The 21,028-nt window shown below is 43.2% G+C and overlaps 1 protein-coding gene across 4 annotated transcripts in view; it reads left to right on the forward strand.

Moving 5' to 3' along the window:
- The window catches only part of KMT2A (lysine methyltransferase 2A), a 132,810-nt gene that overhangs the window by 39,076 nt on the left and 72,706 nt on the right, over positions 1-21,028 (forward strand). For 3 of the 4 annotated variants that reach the window (XM_069948485.1, XM_069948487.1, XM_069948489.1), the window contains exons 8-13: positions 11,736-11,809; positions 12,433-12,558; positions 12,680-12,793; positions 13,239-13,385; positions 15,644-15,739; positions 16,435-16,555. In XM_069948485.1, the coding sequence (XP_069804586.1) occupies positions 11,736-11,809; positions 12,433-12,558; positions 12,680-12,793; positions 13,239-13,385; positions 15,644-15,739; positions 16,435-16,555 (678 nt within the window). The remainder of the gene's footprint in view (positions 1-11,735; positions 11,810-12,432; positions 12,559-12,679; positions 12,794-13,238; positions 13,386-15,643; positions 15,740-16,434; positions 16,556-21,028) is intronic. The other variant, XM_069948486.1, reaches the window with a different exon arrangement.

The raw sequence follows: 21,028 nt of genomic DNA on the forward strand, positions 1-21,028 counted from the left end.
GAAAGTCAATGGCCCCCTAAATTCTAAAAGGAAAATGTGTGACAGTTTTACTGCACACTGAGTAACGTATAAATGAAATCCCCTTATATTTGAAAAAATATATATTTTTCTTTACAAAAGACTGGTTAGGCAGGTTTGTTGAATTTTGGTGAAAAATTCGTTTTTAACCAAACCATAAACAAATTGCAGTAAAACAGCTAAACCATGGCAGCTACACTAGTGGACGTTAAGGGGCTTTTTTTTTTTTTTAACCCCTTCGCCCTGCAGCTAGTTTGGGTCTTAATGACCAGGCTCCTTTTTCAAAATCTGACCTGTCTCACTTTATGCGCTTATAGCTCACTGATGCTTTATCGTATGCTAGCGATTCTGAGATTGTTTTTTCGTCACATATTGTACTTGGTTAGTGGCAAAATTTGGTCACTATTTTGTGTGTTTTTTGTGAAAAACATCAAAATATCATGAAAAATTAGAAAAAATTGCATTTTATGAACTTTGAAATTCTCTGACTCTAGAAAAAGGAAGTCATAGCACATAAATTAGTTACTAATTCTCATTACCAATATGTTTTCTTTATTCTGGCATAATTTGATAAACATATTTTACTTTTTTAGGGTGTTGCAGGGCTTATAAATTTATCAGCCAATTATCAGATTTTTGTGAAAGTTTTAAAAAACTGTTTGTTTGTTTTTTTTGTTTGTTTTTTTTAGGGACCAGTTCTTTTTTTAAATGGATTTAGGAGGCTTGTATACTGGAAACCCCCATAAGTGACCCCATTTTGGAAATTAGACACACCTTAAAGATTTAATCTAGGGGTATAATGAGTATTTTGACCCTACAGGGGCTTGAGGAAAGTATTTACCATTAGGCCGTAAAAAAATGGAAAATTTAAAATTTCCAATAATATATACGTTTAGATTAAAGTTTCTCATTTTCAAAAGGAACATGAGAGAAAACGTACCCCAAAATTTGTAACGCAGGTTCTCCTGACTAAAAAGGTACCCCATATGTGGGTATGAACCACTGTATAGGCACACAGCAGGGCTCAGAAGGAAGGGAGCACCAATTAGCTTTTTCAATGCAGATTTTGCTGAAGACGTTTCTGAGTGCCAGGTGCGATTGCAGTGCCCCTGTAGCGCCAGCGAAGTGAAATCCCCCCATAATGCACCCCATTTTCGAAAGTACACCCCTCAAAGAATTCTTCCTTGGGTGTGGTGACCATTTTGACCCCACAGGTATTAGAGGAAAGTATTCAAAATTAGACCGTAAAAATTAAAAACTCGAACTTTTTCAATAATATGTTGGTTTAGTTTTGAAATTTCTCAATTTCACAAGGAACAGGAAAGAAAATACACCCCAACATTTGTAACGCAGGTTCTTTTGAATAAAACAGTACCCCATATGTGGGCATAAACCACTGTATGGGCACACAGCGGGGTTTAGAAGGGAAGGAGCGCTAATTAGCTTTTTCAATGCAGATTTTGCTGAAGAAGTTTCTGAGTGCCAGGTGCGTTTGCAGTGCCCCTGTAGGGTCAGTGGAGTAAAAAAAAAACCCATAAGTTACCCCATTTTGGAAAGTTAACCCCTCAAAGACTTCATCTTGGGGTAGGATGAGCATTTTGACCCCACAGGTATTAGAGGAAAGTATTCAAAATTAGACAGTAAAAATGAAAAACACAAATTTTTCCAATAATGTTTGTTCAGTTTAAAATTTTTCAATTATACGAGGAACATGAGAGAAAAAGCACCCCAAAATTTGTAACGCAGGTTCTCCTGAGTACAACGGTACCCCATATGTGGGCATAAACCACTGTATGGGCACACAGCGGGGCTCAGAAGGAAGGGAGCGCCAATTAGCTTTTCTAATGCAGATTTTGCTGAAGAAGTTTGAGTGCCAGGTGCGTTTGCAGAGCCCCTGTAGTGCCAACGGAGTGAACCCCTCCCATAAGTCACCCCATTTTGGAAAGTTCACCCCTCAAATAATTCATCTTGGGGTGTGGTGAGCATTTTGACCCCACAGGTATTAGAGGAAAGTATTCAAAATTGGCCGGTAAAAGTGAAAAACTAGAATTTTTCCAATAATTTTTTTTAATTAGAAATTTCCGAGGAACAGGAGAGAAAATTCACCCCAAAATCGGTAACGCAGGTTTTCTGAGTAGAACGGTACCCCATATGTGGGCATAAACCACTGTATAGGCACACAGCCGGGCTCAGAAGGGAAGGAGCGCCAATTTGCTGAAACAAAACCGCAGCTAGTAATAGTTAGAATAGCACAGTTACTAAAATACAATAAAAAAATTAGATTACAGGTAATGTGGGGTGGTTACGGACAACCTGCGGTGGTTATGGGTAATCTGTGGTGGTTATGGGTAATCTGGGGTGGTAACTGGCAACCTGCGGGGGTTACGGGCAACCTGGGGTGGTTATAAACAATCTGGGGTGGTTACAGACAATGTGCTGTGCTTACAGACAATCTGGGGTGGTTACGGACTACCTGCGGTGGTTACGGGCAACCTGGGGTGGTTACAAACAATCGGGGGTGCTTACGGACTACCTGCGGTGGTTACGAAAAATCTGGGGTGGTTACAAACAATCTGTGGTGGATACGGGCAATGTGCTGTGCTTACAGACAATCTGGGGTGGTTACGAGTAACCTGTGGTAGTTACGAGCAACGTGCGGTGTTATGGGTAATCTGGGGTGGTTACGGGCAATCTGCGGGGGTTACGGGCAACCTGGAGTGGTTATAAACAATCTGGGGTGGTTACAGACAATGTGCTGTGCTAACAGACAATCTGGGGTGGTTACAGACTACCTGCGGTGGTTACGGGCAACCTGGGGTGGTTACGGACAATGTGCTGTGCTTACAGACAATCTGGGGTGGTTACGGACTACCTGCGGTGGTTACGGGCAACCTGGGGTGGTTACAAACAATCGGGGGTGGCTACGGACTACCTGCGGTGGTTACGAAAAATCTGTGGTGGTTACGGGCAATGTGCTGTGCTTACAGACAATTTGGGGTGGTTACGAGTAACCTGTGGTAGTTACGGGCAACGTGCGGTGGTTACGGAAAATCTGGTGGGGGTCGCGATGGGCAATCTGGGAGTAAACCTCAATTATTACTATAATAAAAAGTGTGTTTTATTTGTATGTTTTTAACTTTTTGTACCCTTACACTTTTTTTTTTTTTTTTTTAACTGTACTACAATGATCACTGTGATATTTCTATCACAGTGATCATAGTTTAGTGACAGGGACCAATTTGGTTAGTGACTGGGCACTAGGGAGTTAATCCGGGGGGGTGGGGGACAACTACTCTCATCTTTTCTCACCGTGGATTCATGGTGAGAGGAGATGAATGTCTGCAGCGGCGCCGGTAACGCCGCAACTACTCTCATCTTCTCTCACCGTGGATTCATGGTGAGAGGAGATGAATGACTGCAGCGGCGCCGGGACTGACCCCACACACTGCCCCAACCTGTCAGCTACCTCCGGTAGCTGGGGGATGGGGTGGGGGCCCAATCGGCACCGCAGATCTATTCTCTGCCATCACCGTAAAAAGCTGATGGCAGCAGAATAGAGCCCAATAGTGACCGCCGTAAAAAGCCGTATTGGCGGTCACTAAGGGGTTAAGTGAAAACCACATACAAAGCATGTGGTGTTTCACAGCAAAGTGATTTTAACCCCTTCACATCCACAATACCTATATATACATTCCTGCTGCACATGCAGTAGGATCGTTTATATATACGTCCCTGAACTAAAGGGTCTTTAAATGTGTGCGGGGCCGCTCCAGTGCGAGCCGCCCCTCGCACATCAGTGTCTCTGGAGCCAGGCATAATGACAGGCAGCAGTTTAAGGAAGTCAGTGACAGGATAAGCACCCGTCACTGACTGATCGGGACCCGATAGCTTGTACCGACAGGCAGGGGTAAACAACTTACCTCCTCTCCTGCCGGATCGGCGATCTGTAAATAGTCTGCTCTCAGGCAGACTCTTATGTACTGTAAGGATCTTCCCGGGGGATGGTGTGTTTGGACACAGTTCACAGCAGACTTGGCTTTATAAAACAAGAGCTTGGCGTTTATTTGCAGCATAAACAGTCCAGCAAACAGAAATACAGCAACACCGTGCTTTAAGAATAAAACAAACAAAAAGGTCTTGCCCGTCTGGGCACTTACTAAACAGGTTCGTCACTTATCTGACACTAGGTAAGACAGCGTCCTTCCCCTGGAGACCGCAGGGTGTGTATTAGCTCCAACAGCGGCTATCTTCCCAGCTCCCACCATACACAGCACACAGGCTGTTCACTCCTGGCTGAGAGCTAACACTCTGCACACTGTGAGAGCTTTTACCCTCGTGTAGGCTCATCAGGGCACACCTGGCCGCAACACCCGAACTGGATCGGGGGGAAGGTAAATGGCAGGTCCCACTACCAGCCTACCCGCCATTCCAGTAAATCTAGGCCCGGAAAATGGAAACAACAACTCAGCAGCATAATACTGCTGAGTGACAGATCTCTCCTGGATTTACCACCTCACCATATGCAGTAGCCTGGGTGAGATGTACCTCCCCCCGAACACTTTTCCAGTGACATGTCTACACTACTCATCTATGATTTAGCAAAACATAGATCAGTATATGCAATCTAATGATTGCATAGTTAACTGTTAAAAAAAAAATTAGTAAGTTTTTTATTTAAAACCCTTTATAAAATAAACCCCCAATAAAAATTGAAATTACCTCCTTGCCCATTATAAAAATAAAAATATGTATTTAAAATATCAATATTTTTCCTGCATGCTGAACATCATAAACACAAAAATGGGGAAAATACTGCTGTTTCTTTTCCCTCTCTCTCCCAGGAGCAAAAAATGTCCCCAAAGTGACTGACACTTCATTAGCTCCCATAGTGGCAGTCATTCCCCCCTGCGACACACCACTACATCCACAGGTGCTCAACTGAGGGAGGATGCCCAGATGTCTTATAGTCCACAGGTTAAGTTATCTCTTGGCTCTTGGCCCTACATGAGCCTCTTGCCAAGTGGGGGGCCAGTTATAGAGCCTATATACCTTTTTAGGTACGTATTGATTGTGCATAAGAAAGAGCTTGTGGAGCCTCATTAAACACCGGAACTAGCCAGATATCCCTTCCGGAAGGACCCAGCCAAGGGGTGGCTCCTGTAGGGAAACCACCAAAGCCACCATAATAAGTTGCCCTATAAGTCCATGTAATGTCGAGGGAAAAACCAAGGCCAGGTGTCCAACCACAGACAGCTGTTTCTGGGTGTTGCCCCTTATCAGTGTGGAGCAGGATTCTGGCTAGGTGGGAGCAATGCCTAATAGAGCCATAAGAGAAACAGATCACTGATCTCAGGAAGACCAGCCAAAGATAACACTGCCGCCTGCTGGTCAAAGCACTCAATGCAGTGAAATCCTAGGTGTATTGCTCCCTGGGAAACATGAATATGCAAAAGAAAGAGTCTGTGAAGCCTTATTTGAGTCTCAAAACACAGGAACTAGCCAGATATCCCTTCCGGAAGGACCCACGCAGGGGGTGGCTCTTGTAGGGAAACCATCAAAACCACCAGCTCCATGGGCTCTTTCTATTGCATATTCATGTTTCTCAGGGAGCAATGCACCTAGGATTTCACTGCATTGAGTGCTTTGACCAGCAGCCGGCAGTGTTCTCTTTGGCTGGTCTCCTTGGGATCAGTGATCTACTTATTGTTTGTGTTATGTATGCCCAGTTGAGCAACATGTTTAACCCCTTGGGTGCTGTTCGAGGTTGCACAGCGGTTGTGAAGGTGGCACAATTTACCAATGATGATTTTTCACTGGACCAAGTAATCTGTTTTAGGGTAGCTTCACACATACCGTATCGCTGCTGTTTTTACGCACGCAAAAACACAAGAAAATTGCAGATCCGCCCCTGCGATTTTAGATGCAGAAAAATCGCATGAATTGACCTGCGTATTATGTATGTATAAAAAATGCAGCGTAAATTACGCACATAATACGCAGGTCAATTCATGCGATTTTTCTACATCTAAAATCGCAGAGGCGGATCTGCGATTTTCTTGCATAAAAACAGCAGCTATACGGTACGTGTGAAGCTACCCTTAGAGTAAGGTATGAAAACTGCAGAATTTAAGCTTTACAGTTGTGTAGAGAATTCCTCATACAGAAATGGGGTGACAGTATCACTTTAAAAAAAGACATAACTGTACGTCCTCGCGCGGGAGGGGGCGTTCAGAGCGGGGCCGCTTGTAGCCCGGGACCGCCGATATTAGCGGGCACGGTCCGATCGCCGTGCCCGTTAATACAGTAATCAGATGCAGCTATCAAACATGACAGCTGCATCCGATTACCGGATACAGCATTTCCCTGGTGTCTAGTGGCGGAGATCGCTCCCCCGGGACGTTGTCCCGGAGGAGCGATCTCCCTGTCTGATGCCGGCCGGGGACTCGTCCAAGATGGCGCCGTCCCCGGCTCGGCAATCGTTTGTATTCGTCTGCAGCAGCCGAAAGCAAACGAGTGCCGATCTCATTGATCTTTGCTGTATATCTATACAGCAAAGATCTCAATGAGAGATCAAAGTATATATACTAGAAGTCCCCTAGGGGGGCTTCTAGTATATGTGTAAAAAAAAAAAAAGTGTTGTCATTAGTAAAAAGCCCCCTCCCCAATAAAAGTCTGAATCACCCCCCTTTTCCCAGGTTATAAATAAAAGTAAACAAATAAACAAACGTTTGCTATCGCCGCGTGCGTAATCGCCCAAACTATTAATCACATTCCTGATCTCGCACGGTAAACGGCGTCAGCACAAAAAAAATCCCAAAGTGCAAAATTGTGCATTTTTGGTCGCATCAAATACAGCAAAAAGTTAATAAAAATCGATCAAAAAGTCGTATATGAGCAATCAAGGTATTGATAGAAAGTAAACATCATGGCGCAAATAATGACACCTCATACAGCCCCATAGACCAAAGGATAAAAGCGCTATAAGCCTGGGAATAGAGCGATTTTAAGGAACGTATATTTGTTAACAATGGTTTGAATTTTTTACAGACCATCAGATACAATCTAAGTTATACATATTATATATCGTTTTAATTTTAACTACTTGAGGAACATGCATAACAAGTCAGTTTTACCCCAGTGCGAATGGCGTAAAAACACATTCCCCCCAAATAAAAGAAATGCGTTTTTTTTTTCAATTTCACCACACTTTGAATTTTTTTCTGGTTTCGTAGTATACTTTATGCAAAAATTCAGCCTGTCATTGAAAAGTACAATTGGTGACGCAAAAAATAAGGGCTCATGTGGGTCTGTAGGTGTAAAAATGCAAGTGCTATGGCCTTTTAAGCAAAGGAGGAAAAAACGAAAACGCAAAAACGAAAATTAGCCTGGTCCCGAAGGGGTTAAAGTATTGTAATGTCCCCCAAAAGTTATATTAAGCACCAATATACACTTATTACGGGAAATGCTTATAAAGTGCTTTTTTCCCTGCACCTACTACTGCATCAAGGCTTCACTTCCTGGATAAAATGGTCATGTCATGACCCGACTACCAGAGCTGTGCGGGCTGTTGCTGCTGGAGAGGATGATGGCAGGGGGCACTGTGGGACACAGGGCACTGGAGGGAAACCTGAGCATCCCTCTGCCATCATATACTAGGGATTTGTTTAATTTTTGGGGGACAATACAATACTTTAATAAATATGTTCATATGACAATTTTCATTTTTGCAGTTTTATCTTCTCCTCCTTGTGTTAAAAAGGCAATGGGGCTTACATTTTTTCACCTACAGACCTACATAAGCCCTTATTTGAGTTCAATTATACTTTGCATAAACGCACATAAAATCCAAAAATATGGAGCGAAAGCGGGAAAAAATTACTTGTGCAGTGAAATAAAAAAAAAAGTGCAGTTCTTTTTATTTTGGGTGTATTGTGTTACACCGTTCACTGTATGGTAAAACTGACATGTTATCTATGGTCCTTTAAAGCAACTGTGTACCCACAAGCTGACCTTGTACCTTCAGATAGCTGCTTTTAATTCAAGACCTGTCCTGCAGTCCGTTTGGCAGGTGATGCAGTTATTGTCCTAAAAAAAATACTTTTAAACTTGAAGCCCGAGCCCTAACTTTGCACCACCCCTCCGTCCCTCCTCCCCACCCTCTTCATCATTAGGAATGCTCCAGGCAGATTGCCTCCTATTCTCCACCTGTGGCAGCCCGACACATAGGCTGGATTGTTAAGGACCTGTGCAATGTTCAGCATGGAGAAAATGTTTCAGTGGCATTACTAATGATGAAGAGGGTGGGCAGGAGGGACAGAGGGGTGGTGCAAAGTCAGTGCACAGATACTCTCGTTTAGCACGGGCTTCATCTGTGCACTGACTTTGCACCACCCCTCTGTCCCTCCTGCCCACCCTCTTCATCATTAGTAATGCCACTGAAACATTTTCTCCATGCTGAACATTGCACAGGTCCTTAACAATCCAGCCTATGTGTCGGGCTGCCACAGGTGGAGAATAGGAGGCAATCTGCCTGGAGCATTCCTAATGATGAAGAGGGTGGGGAGGAGGGACGGAGGGGTGGTGCAAAGTTAGGGCTCGGGCTTCAAATTTAAAAGTATTTTTTAGGACAATAACTGCATCACCTGCCAAACGGACCGCAGGACACATCTTGTATTAAATGCAGCTATCCGAAGGTACAAGCGGTTTGGGGGGGTCGGTTTGTGGGTACAGAGTCTCTTTAAAGGGGTACACCAGCTAAAGGTAGAAAGAAAATAAACCAGCTGCAGAAGAATATAGCCCAGTTCTGAAACTACCAAAAATACATTTGTTTTGGGTGTCTTAGTTCTGTATTTTCTAGTTGTACTTCCTGGTTGAGAAGTTGCTCAGTACTACAAGTTCCAGAATGCACTGCTTTTCATCAGCTGTTCATCACAGTCCTTCACCCTGCTCATTCCCATCCCAAAGCTATTGCAGAACCTCTAGATTGTGTTCATACATTGCAGTTTTATTCTGTTACTATTGCAGTCCTGCATCATTTCATTATGATCAAGCATGATATTATAGGATATACTGTTCCTTGTTTTTTGTCCTTGTGGGATTGGCAGTGCCGCTTCTGATCCTCTGTACCGTCTAGCATCATTTAGTTGTGTTACTGCATCATTTTTGTAAAGACTCTGCAGTACTGCAATGACACTCCAACATGTGTTAACATAGCCCTAATTTCATTGCAGTCTTTTGCACAATCAGTAAAGAGACAGCAGCGGCTTCTGTCACTCCTGGTCTGCTCAGGTGTAGGCTGGAGGGGCTGGTCAGAGATGGTGAATTGGTGAATCACTCAGGGGATTGAGTGATCCAGCCAAGCCTCCTGTGACAACAGAGTTGATGTGTTGCCATGGGGGAGAGAAGCTGGGGGTCAACACAAGTTTTGTAGTCCATTTCCTGTCATTGTTGAAAAGCCACTGATGTGAGGTCTATTGTTAATAACCTTATATTAAAAAGTTATATATCTTGGGGTGATAGTTTCATTTAAATACAATTTTCTCATACTGGAGTACCCCTTTAAAGTGACACTGTCACCCCCTTTTTGCATTTTGACTGCTCTCCACTAGGGATGCACGATGCACCGAAAAATTGATACTACTATCGATTTTCGGGGCAAAAAAACTGTTCAATACCTGGTATCGATACTTTATGTTAAACTACAGAATAGCGTAGTTTAACATATAGTGCCGAGAACATGACAGGCGGCTACCTGAGCGCCTGTCATGTTCTCTCTGTGCCACCCCTGCGGACACAGACTCTGGACCCTGCGCGCTCACTCGGGCCCAGATCTTCCACCTACCATGCAGCTACCGCCGGCGAATTTTACATCGCTGCTCCCGCCTCTGACATCGCCAGCCCGGGACACGTGTGTGTCACTACGGGGTTGGCAGCTGCGGGTCCTATGGGCTAAGATGAGGAGCTTCCCCCCCCCCCCCCCCTCCACAGGCACCGAGCATGAGACACAGCTGGGCCGTTGAGTGTCTGACAAGGGCAGAGGGACAGCACAGGGTCGGCAGCAGGAGATGGAGGAGAGCTGCTGAAAGCTGCACGGTCCGGGAGAGGAGAATGCAGGAGAAGGCTGGAGGTGGGGGAGGCGAGGAGGAGATCTGACAGGAGGTGGGTGGCTGTGAGGAGGGCGGCAGGCCGGACCATCAGGACACCCCCGGGGCCGGCATCAGCAATGTGAGGGGTGAACAAAAGGTCGGCCTGGCTGCGACTGGGAAGGGAAGGGGGGCGGTAGCCTGCACATTACTCTGCCGCCCGAATCCTGCTGGAATAGTGCAATTACAACCTCCATCATCCCCCCCTGATAGCTGAAGTGTGTTACATGACTACAGTTTCCATCATCCCCCCGATAGCTGAAGTGTATTACATGACTACAGTTCCCATCATCCCCCCTGACAGCTGAAGTGTATTACATGACTACAGTTCCCATCATCCCCCCTGATATCTGAAGTGTGTTACATGACTACAGTTCCCATCATCCCCCTGATAGCTGAAGTGTATTACATGGCTACAGTTCCCATCATCCCCCTGATAGCTGAAGTGTATTACATGACTGCAGTCCCCATCATCCCCCTGATAGCTGAAGTGTATTACATGACTGCAGTCCCCATCATCCCCCTGATAGCTGAAGTGTGTGTTACATAACTACAGTTCCCATCATCCCCCCTGATAGCTGAAGTGTTATTGTGCATATTATAAGATTATCACCTTCCTGATGACACACGGTAAATGGTGCAAGCGGAGAAACCACCAAATTCAGTACCACATAAAAACGGGGTACTAAATAAAACTACAGATTGCCCCACAGCCATTTTAAGAATCAGAATAGGGCTATTTTTTTAAGAACATTTATTTTAAATAATGGAATCTTTATTTATAAAGTAATATGGTTCGTACAGACCTGACAGTCGGAGGGGGATCTCTATTGTGTTTTTTTTTTTTTTTTTATTTAATTTATTAAGTATCAAATTGGTATCGAGCATTGAAAAAAAAAAGTTTGTATTGGTATCGAACTCAAAATTCTGATATCGTGACATCACTACTCTCCACAGGTGTAAAGGGTAAATGTTACAGCTTTCATTACTTTATTTGATGGCTTTTAAAAAAATTTAAACCTTTTTAAAAAAAAAAAAAAAAAAAGTTCTTCAAATTTCTCTATTCTAGTCCTTATAATGCTTTTTTTTTGGTCTATAGGATTGTGTGAGGTGTCATTGTTTTTGCCCCATGATCTAATCTATCGGTAGCTTGCTTGTGTATATGCGACTTATTGATCACTTTTTATTAAAGTTTTTCTGGATTTGATGTGACAAGAAAAATCTGCAATTTTGCACTTTGACTGGTTATTGCGCTTGCTTCTACCGTGCGAGATCAGCAATGCGATCATTTAATAGTTTGGGCAGTTTTGCACGTTGGGATACCAATAAGTCAGCCATGACAACATGTGGCAGAGCGTTTCATAGTCTGACTGCTCTTACATTAAAGAATCTCGTCTGTGCGGATGGTGAAACCTGTTTACCTTAAGACATAGAGGATGCCCTCTTGTCATGGTTACAGGCCCAGATGTAAAAGATCACTAAAAAGATCTCTTTACTGTACATTTGTATATTTGTACATTGTGGTAATTCCTTATTTTTCCTCAGTTTAAGTTTTGTATGTTTTTTCCCCCCTAGGTTCTGAGCAAAATAAGCAGAAGAAACTGGCTGCCAGACTAGGGGTGTTGCTTAGATCAAAATCCAAGGAGAAGGTAGGTAGAGAGTTATTGTAAACAGCAACTCTAAATTTGTGAAATGGAGAACTAAACCTAATGTCAAGATAAAAGAAAGTACAGAAAATATGAATAACTTTTTATAGCTAGATTGGCATATATCACAGCAACAAAAGTAAAAAAAAATATTGAAAAAAAGCTTTCTCCACTGGAAATTGAAAGTGGGTGGTAGGCTAGTTTTAAAATACCTTTTCTTACACCTAAAATTACCGTTAAAGACTGTAAAAAAAAAACCCAAAAAACACTTTTGACATGTCAAAACTTTTTATTGGTAGGGGCCTAAGTGTTTACACTGCGACTGAGCAGGGAGAAATGCATGCTGATATACATCTCTCCCCCTGCTCAGTGTCTGTGTATGACCGCTCCATAGAACTTCATTATGTGGCTGTCTCGGTCATGAAACTAAACCATGAGAGAATGCACTAAGTGTGGGCTTCTCTCAACTCTTTCCTTATCTGTTAAAATACTCAGACCCCAATAAAAACTTTTCATATGTCTCTATGCACATTTGTCATCTTGGTTTCTTTCCAACTTGATGCTTTTCTTGTATGACATTTTGCATTATGTATTTTAACCTATGCTTTTTTAATTTGTTAATGCAGGAGAAACCACTAGCCCCTAGTAAGCCAGATGTGAATTTTAACCTCCTCAACACTATATGTAATGGTAACAGCTCCAGACAGAAGGCTCCATCTGATGGCGTGCATAGGATTCGTGTAGACTTCAAGGTTTGATTATTACTTTGGATATCCTTTTTATTCTGATCATTTCTGCTGGTAGAGGTAGTGCAAAAAACAGAGATGGTCATTGTTGATATGCAGGTTCCAACTTTTTCTGCTTCTAATGCAGGAGGACTGTGAAGTTGGAAATGTATGGGAGATGGGTGGATTAAACATACTTACAACCGTACCAATCACCCCACGTGTAGTTTGCTTCCTTTGTGCCAGCAGTGGTAATGTTGAGGTGAGTTTCCTGAGGTTTTCTATGTTACTTGAAGAGCTTGTGGAAGATTTACGAAGCAACATGAGCCAAAATTGTTTGACAAATTATGCATAAAAGGACAGTGCCAAGGCAAAATTTTGATATTGACATTCTTTGCCAGCTGTGAAAGTGTTGAAATGTGAAGATAAAAGATTGTGCTCAGAGAAGCTGTAAAATTCTCTAAAATTACGACATCCCATTATTTGGTATAAGTCATTAGACATAAGGAAGAAATGTTATTAGTGAGTTGGGCCAAATGTTTTACTGTGTGCACAGTTTTGTTTTGGATTGTGAAGGCTCCGATTCTTTAGTGTTTGCAGTTTTCTGTAATTAAGTTTAGATATATTAGTCTGTACTTATTAGTACCTCTTAACTTCATTTTTCTCATTCAATTTTTTTTTTATTAAACTTTTATTTCATCTACAAGTTTGTGTTCTGCCAAGTATGTTGTGAGCCTTTTCATCGCTTCTGCTTGGAAGAAAGGGAAAGGCCATCTGAGGACCAACTGGAGAATTGGTGTTGCCGAAACTGCAAATTTTGTCATGTGTGTGGCAGACAGCAGCAGATAAACAAGGTAAGCGTGGTAACATGACAATAGAGTTTTACCTGTTGTCATGCTGCCTGAACCATGAGTCATTAGGGTGGTCCTCTCCACAGGTTCTCCCCACTAACCTTGATTGCCCTTTTTGTATGGCTTTAGGGAGCAATTTATCAATCAAGGCAGGCAGAAGTCACTGGGGACTGCACTTGATTACCTGTGGTTTGGGCAGCATGAAATGGGTAATAGGTTCCTTTTTTAAGACCTCTTAACTTTTCTAACATGCGTAAAAAGGACCAGGGGTCTTAAACAGAAATTGCTGCACTCCAAAGGAAATTTTTACAATTTTTCCTTTCTCACAGTTAAAGCCTGATTATATTTGAATTGGTTGGACCTGTCTGTTTTAAATTTTTCTTAATTTTTTTTTATCCTCTATAGATTTTTTTTAAGCCTCTGCAACTCGGTGCACATTTTCCCTGCATACTTGCATGTGCCAGGAAAGGTGATTTAGGGGCTTCATAAACATGGCGTTCAGCTGTCTTATCCTTTTTTTTTTTTTTTTTTTTTTTGAGAATATGAATGCCAACACAAACCTAAATGAATGTTTCTTTGCAGAATCCTTCAACATTACAGCTGGGGACGGACTGCAAAGCTGCATGTAGTCTGGTACACTGTTCTTCCATAGCTGTAAGTAGATTTCCTAGATGCCATACCTTATGTATAGAGCATGAGGTATGGCATCCAGGAAACCTCTTTATAGCTATAGATGAGCAGATAGGCAGAGCACAGAACCAGATGAAGTTGTTTGCTCACTGCCTACACAGTTATAATGTTTTCTGCTGTCCGTACTTCTAAATAGCAGAGCAGGTCTTGTAATACTCATCTTTCTGTTTGAGATTGGCCGCTCTGCTGTTTCCTGCTCTTGCCCATACTCTGTATTGACAGAGCATAGCAGAGCCATAACAAGCTGCACAGATTAAGGAAGTGTATTATAATATTTAAAATTACCTATAAAAGGTGAAAAAACAAAAAAAATAACATGATTGTTGAGCTTAAAGTAACACTGTCACCCCCTTTTTTGCATTCACACTTCTCTACACAGGTGTAAAGGGTAAATTTAGCAGTTTTCATACCTTATTTTATATCATACGTCGTGGTGCTTGTTTAAGTAAAAAGTGATCTTTTATGAACTGCAGATTGTGCTAAGTGGGCGTGGCATTAGCACCATTTAGCCCCAACCACAACACCACCGTTGGCCCCGCCCCAATGGCTGTCGAGGGGCGGGGCCAATGGTGGTGTTGTGGGCAGGGTTAAGTGGTGCGAATGCCGTGAGGCCCCGCCCACTTAACATAATCTGCAGTTGATAAAGAATCACTTTTTACTTGAACAAGCACCATGACGTATGATATAAAATAAGGTATGAAAACTGCTAAATTTACCCATTACACCTGTGTAGAGATGTCAGAATGCACAAAGAGGGTGACAGTGTCACTTTAAACAGTGAACCTGTGTATTCTCAAATTTAATTGTTTTGTTGAAACACAGCGGACAGTGCTCTCCTTGGTTGGGTTCCCCTTCCCACAAAGCAGGCTAGTTCCATACAACATTCACAAAGCACTAAATTTAAGTCTTCAAAATACTCTTTTTAATGTTTAGGCACTCTTTATACATCACCAAGATAAATAAAGTGTAACACCATCTGCATTTCATATTTCTGTCTTTCTCATTTCTTTTTATGACTCACCAATGTTCTAGAGCTAATAGCAGAGAAGGCAGTGTGCTGAACAAGTTAGGTGTGACGTTTTGTGACATAATGGCAGGCTTCACACAATATCTGAAGGAGACAGAGCTTTCAAAACGTCACACCTGGCATGATCAGCACACTGCCCCTCAGCGTCTACAGAACTGTGATGCGTCACACAAATAAATAAGTAAAGCAGAAATCTGGAACGCAGATGAACTTGTACTTTATTCGGACTCCTAGTCATGTATAAAGAGTGGCGTTTTATGTTATACCTAAGCATTTTAGAAACTTCTGCTTATTGCTCTGTGTATTTATACATTCAGGTACCTTGTCTTACATACTGCTTTCGCCAGAAAATTAGTGTGAAAAAGGGACAATACTGCAATACTGTAAATTTTTGTACAGTGCTCGCAAATTTTGAACAAGTTACAAATAAGCGATTTGCTCGAAAATGTTTCATAACTTTACCCTAAAATCTAAACAAAAACAGTTTCCCCCATTCTGTGTCTAAATTTCTCACGTGTCTCACTCATTTTGTATTTGTTTATAGCAGCTACTGGAGTGTAACAAGTGCCGCAACAGCTATCACCCAGAGTGCCTGGGACCAAATTACCCCACAAAACCCACAAAGAAGAAGAGAGTCTGGGTAAGGGTATTTTTTTGTCTCCTTTTTTGAGCCTAAAACATCATGCATAACCAGCATTCTTATCTTTCACATATGGTTGATAGTGAAATAAAATATAACACAATATCAATACTGAATTAGTATCTAGCATGCATGTGCTGATGGATAGAGGTACACAGCAAACAACTGTTAGTAAATGCAGTGGGTACTATACTTATTCTGTACACTGAACAATTTTACTAAGAAAAGGCCAACCCCATTAAGGACGTCATTGAAACACATGTAATCTGTTCATGCAGTCACAGTTTACTCCCTTCTATTAGGTCCCTATTTTTCACTACTGCCAAATCGAAGAAATTGTAAAAAGGCAGCGTATTTGTTCAGATAACACAAGATGTACTTCCTGCAGCCATGGGACACACTACAGAATTACATAGGATCTGAAGGCACCAAAACATTGCAATATTTCTAATCAGGGTTATATTTGAAGTTGCTTTATTTTATAGCTAGTTGCGTCAGAGACATATAATATGGCTACATAGGTGTACAATAACATTTAACAAAATTCATCTTTTGAAATTTGGTTGATAAACTTTTTACCAAAATGTGAATTTGTATTACTGTGTTTTATTTTGTTTACCATCTGTTAGATGTTTCATAGCCAATTATTACTACTTGAAATAACTTTTTCCCTGGATGCAATTTTCTACCTACAGATCTGCACTAAATGTGTCAGATGTAAGAGTTGTGGATCCACTACACCTGGTAAAGGCTGGGATGCACAGTGGTCGCATGATTTCTCATTGTGCCATGACTGTGCCAAACTATTTGCTAAAGGTAAGATCCTCAATTACTGTCTTCCTAAGTAGACAGCAACAATAGTAGACAGCTCAAGTTGTGTGGCCTGATAGATCTTTTTATTTCTTTTTTAAATGAAGGAGATTGGGTTTAAAAAAATAAATAACATTAGCATTACTCATGTTACTTACTGATCCCCTGCCGACGTCCTCATGTCTAGGGATGAGCGAACTTTTGAAAAGTTTGGTTTGATCCGGCGAACTTTCGTGAAGTTCAGATTCGTACAAACCGAACCCAAATAGAACCTTGCAATAACTGCTGAATAATTGCAGCTACAATAGTGGGAATCTGATAGGGTATAGTTTCGTTGCAGTTGCTATTACAATGAAAAAAGGTGAAAAAAAATCAAAGTGCAAAAATAGTGAAAATAAATTAGCCAAGGTGTAAGTGATTACACGGGACATAGGACACAAAGTTCCCTGGACCCAGTAGGGTGGAAAACAGACATTTGACAGTCGAACCAGCAGCAGTAATAGTACTGTATTGGACCCAGGGTGGTGGAGAACAGACAATCCACGGAGGAGGCAGTAGCACTTGATTGCACCCAGCTCAGTATGGTTGAAAAGAGACTATTGGAGGAGGCGGCACCACTTGATTGCACCCAGCCCAGTATGATTGAGAACAGACTATTTGAGGAGGAGGAGGCAGTACCTGATTGCACCCAGGCCAGTATGATTAAGAATAGACTATTCATGGAGGAGGAGGAGGATGTTTAGCCTTGGAGTGGTGGCCTGGGAATCCTCGCTGCTGCTGATGTTCACCACACTTTCAAGAACACTGACGAGTGGGATGATGTCATTGATGCCTGCTCACAGTCGCTTCCTCAAAAGGGATCAACAAATGGCAGGACATGTTCGAAGAAACCTGTGCATTATGAGGTTTATCACATGTGCCATACAAGGTGTATGACTCAGCCCTCCCTGCTGCATTGCAGGAAAAAAGGTTCTTCCCTTTGTGGGCTACATCACTTACCACCGTTGGCTGACCTTGGGTCAGCCGTTCATATATCTCCTCCCTGGTGGTCCGGAGGAGCTCCTGCCCACTGTGGCTCTGTTCACCCAGGCTCACAAAATTGAGGACAGCCTGAGAGCGCCAGGCCTGACATTGTTGGTAAGACACCGGGGCAGGTTGGACTGCAGTCAAAGCGGTGGATGGTTGCAAGCTGGTGGAGGAAGAACTTTTGCAGAACTGGCCCCCTAAAGCATCGGGGATGTGACAGTGGCAAGAATGGGCTAACTTTCTGGTGGTCTTCTGGGGGAATGTTGACCCAATGGGCACTAACAGACATGTACTGCCCTTGCCCATAATTAAAGGACCAAACATCAGCACTGGGGTGCACAGTTTTGGACAGAATCCCAATGAGTCACCAACATTTTTCTACACAACTGTGCAGTGATGGGACAGCCGATGGGCCTTTTTTTTTTTTTTTTCCTCGGACAGTGATGGGACTTTTTTTTTTTTTTTTTACTTTCTGTTGTTGCGGCTAAACAGGGTTCTCCTATTTTTTGAACCTTATTGTAAAGATATGACCTGATTTTCCTTTAATAAATTCGATAAGCTTGAACACTGAAGTTGCTTTCATGTGTCTTGGTTAATACTCACAGACAGCTGTCACATTATATTTTTGATTAGGCAGCACCCAGGTATATCTGAGGAGACTAATTTAAGGTCTCACCCTAACAGGGGTGACGTCACACATCTTGATATTCACAGAAAACCTGAATACAAGGGATTATAGGAGTAATAATCCCTTGTATCCTGGTCTAATTTGTGAAAAAAGTACAATTTTGCGTCGCAGTTGTTACTTTTACCAGATTCGGACAAACTTTTTCAAAGTTCGTAACGAATCTGGTTCGTTTCGGTTTGCTCATCCCTACTCATGTCCATTGAACTTCACTCTTTCGGAAATTCATTTTGGAACCCACAACTGTAATTCTGCAGCAAATAGGCTATCTGTAAATCCAGCCTGATAAGAGGTTTTCAAAGTTACTATCTAAAAGCAAAACAAAAACTATTATTCATACATGATTTGGCCATGGTCCTTGCCACAAAAAATATTGACATGTCTTAGTGCAGACTGTAAGTGCAGCATGGACACACCAATAGAAGTGTATGGGAGCGTCCGTAATTTAGATCCGCTATTCTGACGTCACAGGTGTTAACTTCTCCTGGCATCCATTTTAATAAGCAAACTCCCACTCTTATGGGTGGAAAAATTGTGGACATAACATCAACAGAGTCCACAGAAAAAAGGTGTGAATGTAGCCTTAGGCCGGGTTCACACACTACATAAAAAAAACGCATTTCATAACGGCCTGTACTTGCATAATAACGGCCGTTGCGCAAATACAGCCGTTGTTATGAAATATGGCCGCGTTTTTTACGTAGTGTGAACATAGCCCAAATCTTTAGAACCATCTCCTGCAGAGGGACTGAGAGAGAAGTGCTTTGCCAAACACTTTATCCAGTTTGTACCAATGGTCAATGATGTCTCAGCATCTAGATTCTGACCAATCAAAACTTTTGACATGTCTGATGAGTCAAGTTTTTTTCTTTATATTTATTTTTACAATTTCACTTAATGCTAATAAGGCACCCATTCAGAACTGTACATGGTAAACATATGCAAAACATAATAATGATCAATAGATAATAATCAATAGATGCAAACCTGCTGGTTGAAGATTTCCAGGTGGGGAGTTCGAAATGTTTTTAGGCATTGTACAGCATTAAGAAAGGTTGTGGTTTTGCTAATTAAAAAAAAAACTTGCTACTTTCATTCATGTTTATCCAATAGCCTGTTACTAGAGCTCAGATCTATTCAAATCAAAGGGGCTAAGCTGCAATACCAGGCCCTGCCAATGGACATGAGCAGCAGGCCGATCTCGGCAGATTATTCAGAATTGGCGCCATCCATTTTGAATGGATTTTCTCGGGCGTCTTATTGGGGGACACAGACACCATGGGTATAGGCTGCTGCCACTAGGAGGCTGACACTAAGAAAAAACAAAGCAAGTAGGCCCCTTCCATCAGGCTATACCCGCCCACTGGCACTGAGCTAATTCAGTTTAGCTTAGTGTCAGTAGGAGGCAGATGCAGGTCTGGTTGCTCCAGATCATTTCTGCTTTTTTCTCTGTGTTAACCCTTTTTTTCTCCCTTACAGGTTGGGCACGGTGAGTAGTATAGACTTGCCCTGATCCCACTTTTCATGTGACCAGGGAACAGACCCTAAATATAGAGGGGCTGTCTACCCTAGGTCACGTACGGCCGGACCCAGCGCCCAGGACACAGATAGCCCCAGTCTCCTTATTGCGGACTTTGTTCCGACAGCCCCTGCCCACTCAGCCTCCCAGAGTTGAGCGCGTCAGCGTGGCACAGTGCCGGCAGAAGATTAGAAGATGTCGGACGGTGAGTATATATTTACCCTCCACTTCCCCTCTACCCGGCCTCTTCCTAGTTTTCTGTCCCTGTTGGGGTACTCCCCTGGGGTTCCCGACTAGCCCAAGGCCACTACGCGCCCCCCTCTGGCCCGGGAGCCGTAACCTCCGGACTGGCGCTTCACAGTTTTCCTCTGCAGCCTGCTCCATCCGTTCGCGCGTGCGGCCACTCTCCCTCGGCCCCGGCGCGCCCCAACACTTCCGGCTGCTTCAGCGCGCAGGGCCTGGTTCCTCTGGCTGCTCCACTGCAGCGGGCCTGGTGTCGGAGGATACCGCTTCACACCCGGCAGCGCGACGCTACTCTCCGGACTTCCGGTCAGGCTCCTGTTTAAATCTCCCGCGCGTGGGCCGGCGCGGTGACATCACTGCGCAGAGGACGCCGCTCTGGTGCATTCCCGCGCGCGGATTTCCGGACACCATTGCGGTCTGTGCCCTGGTCTGGACGCCATTGCAGTGCCCTGCCCGGTCTCCCTGCCGAGTGTCTGCTCCTGCAGCATCATTCTTCGTTTGCCACAGGAAAGGATCTGGTTCTCCCGAGTAAGCCCCCTGTGGGACCCTTAATTCACTGTTTGTTGCTACCTTCTTCTCTACCTCACTGAGTGTATGTTTTCTTCTTCTGCAGGCTGTCAGCCTCCCCAGCCTACCTGGTACACTGCTGAAATCTTACTGCCACGACACCTTATCCTTTTAAGCTGTCTGCCTCTAAGAGGACATACTTTTGTGTTTTTTCCTTTATATTGCATTATGTCTGACTCAAGGTCTGACTCCTCACGCCGTCAGCAGCCTCCACCTTCCTCTGTTACTTACTATTTCTGCTCGTCTTGTAACACTAAATCATCTTCTGGCCATTCTCAGCCACTCTGCGCTGCTTGTTTCATGCAGTCCAATTCTTCTCAGTCTCTTGCACAGGACCCCCCTCCTTCTCAGGAGTCTGATGAGCCAGCTCCAGCTTGGGCGCGCTCCCTCTGTCGTTCTGTCTCCCAGATGGCTGAACTGTCCCAGTCGGTCGCGGCTG

This window comes from Dendropsophus ebraccatus, chromosome 12, assembly GCF_027789765.1.
Source record: "Dendropsophus ebraccatus isolate aDenEbr1 chromosome 12, aDenEbr1.pat, whole genome shotgun sequence".
NCBI lineage: Eukaryota > Metazoa > Chordata > Amphibia > Anura > Hylidae > Dendropsophus > Dendropsophus ebraccatus.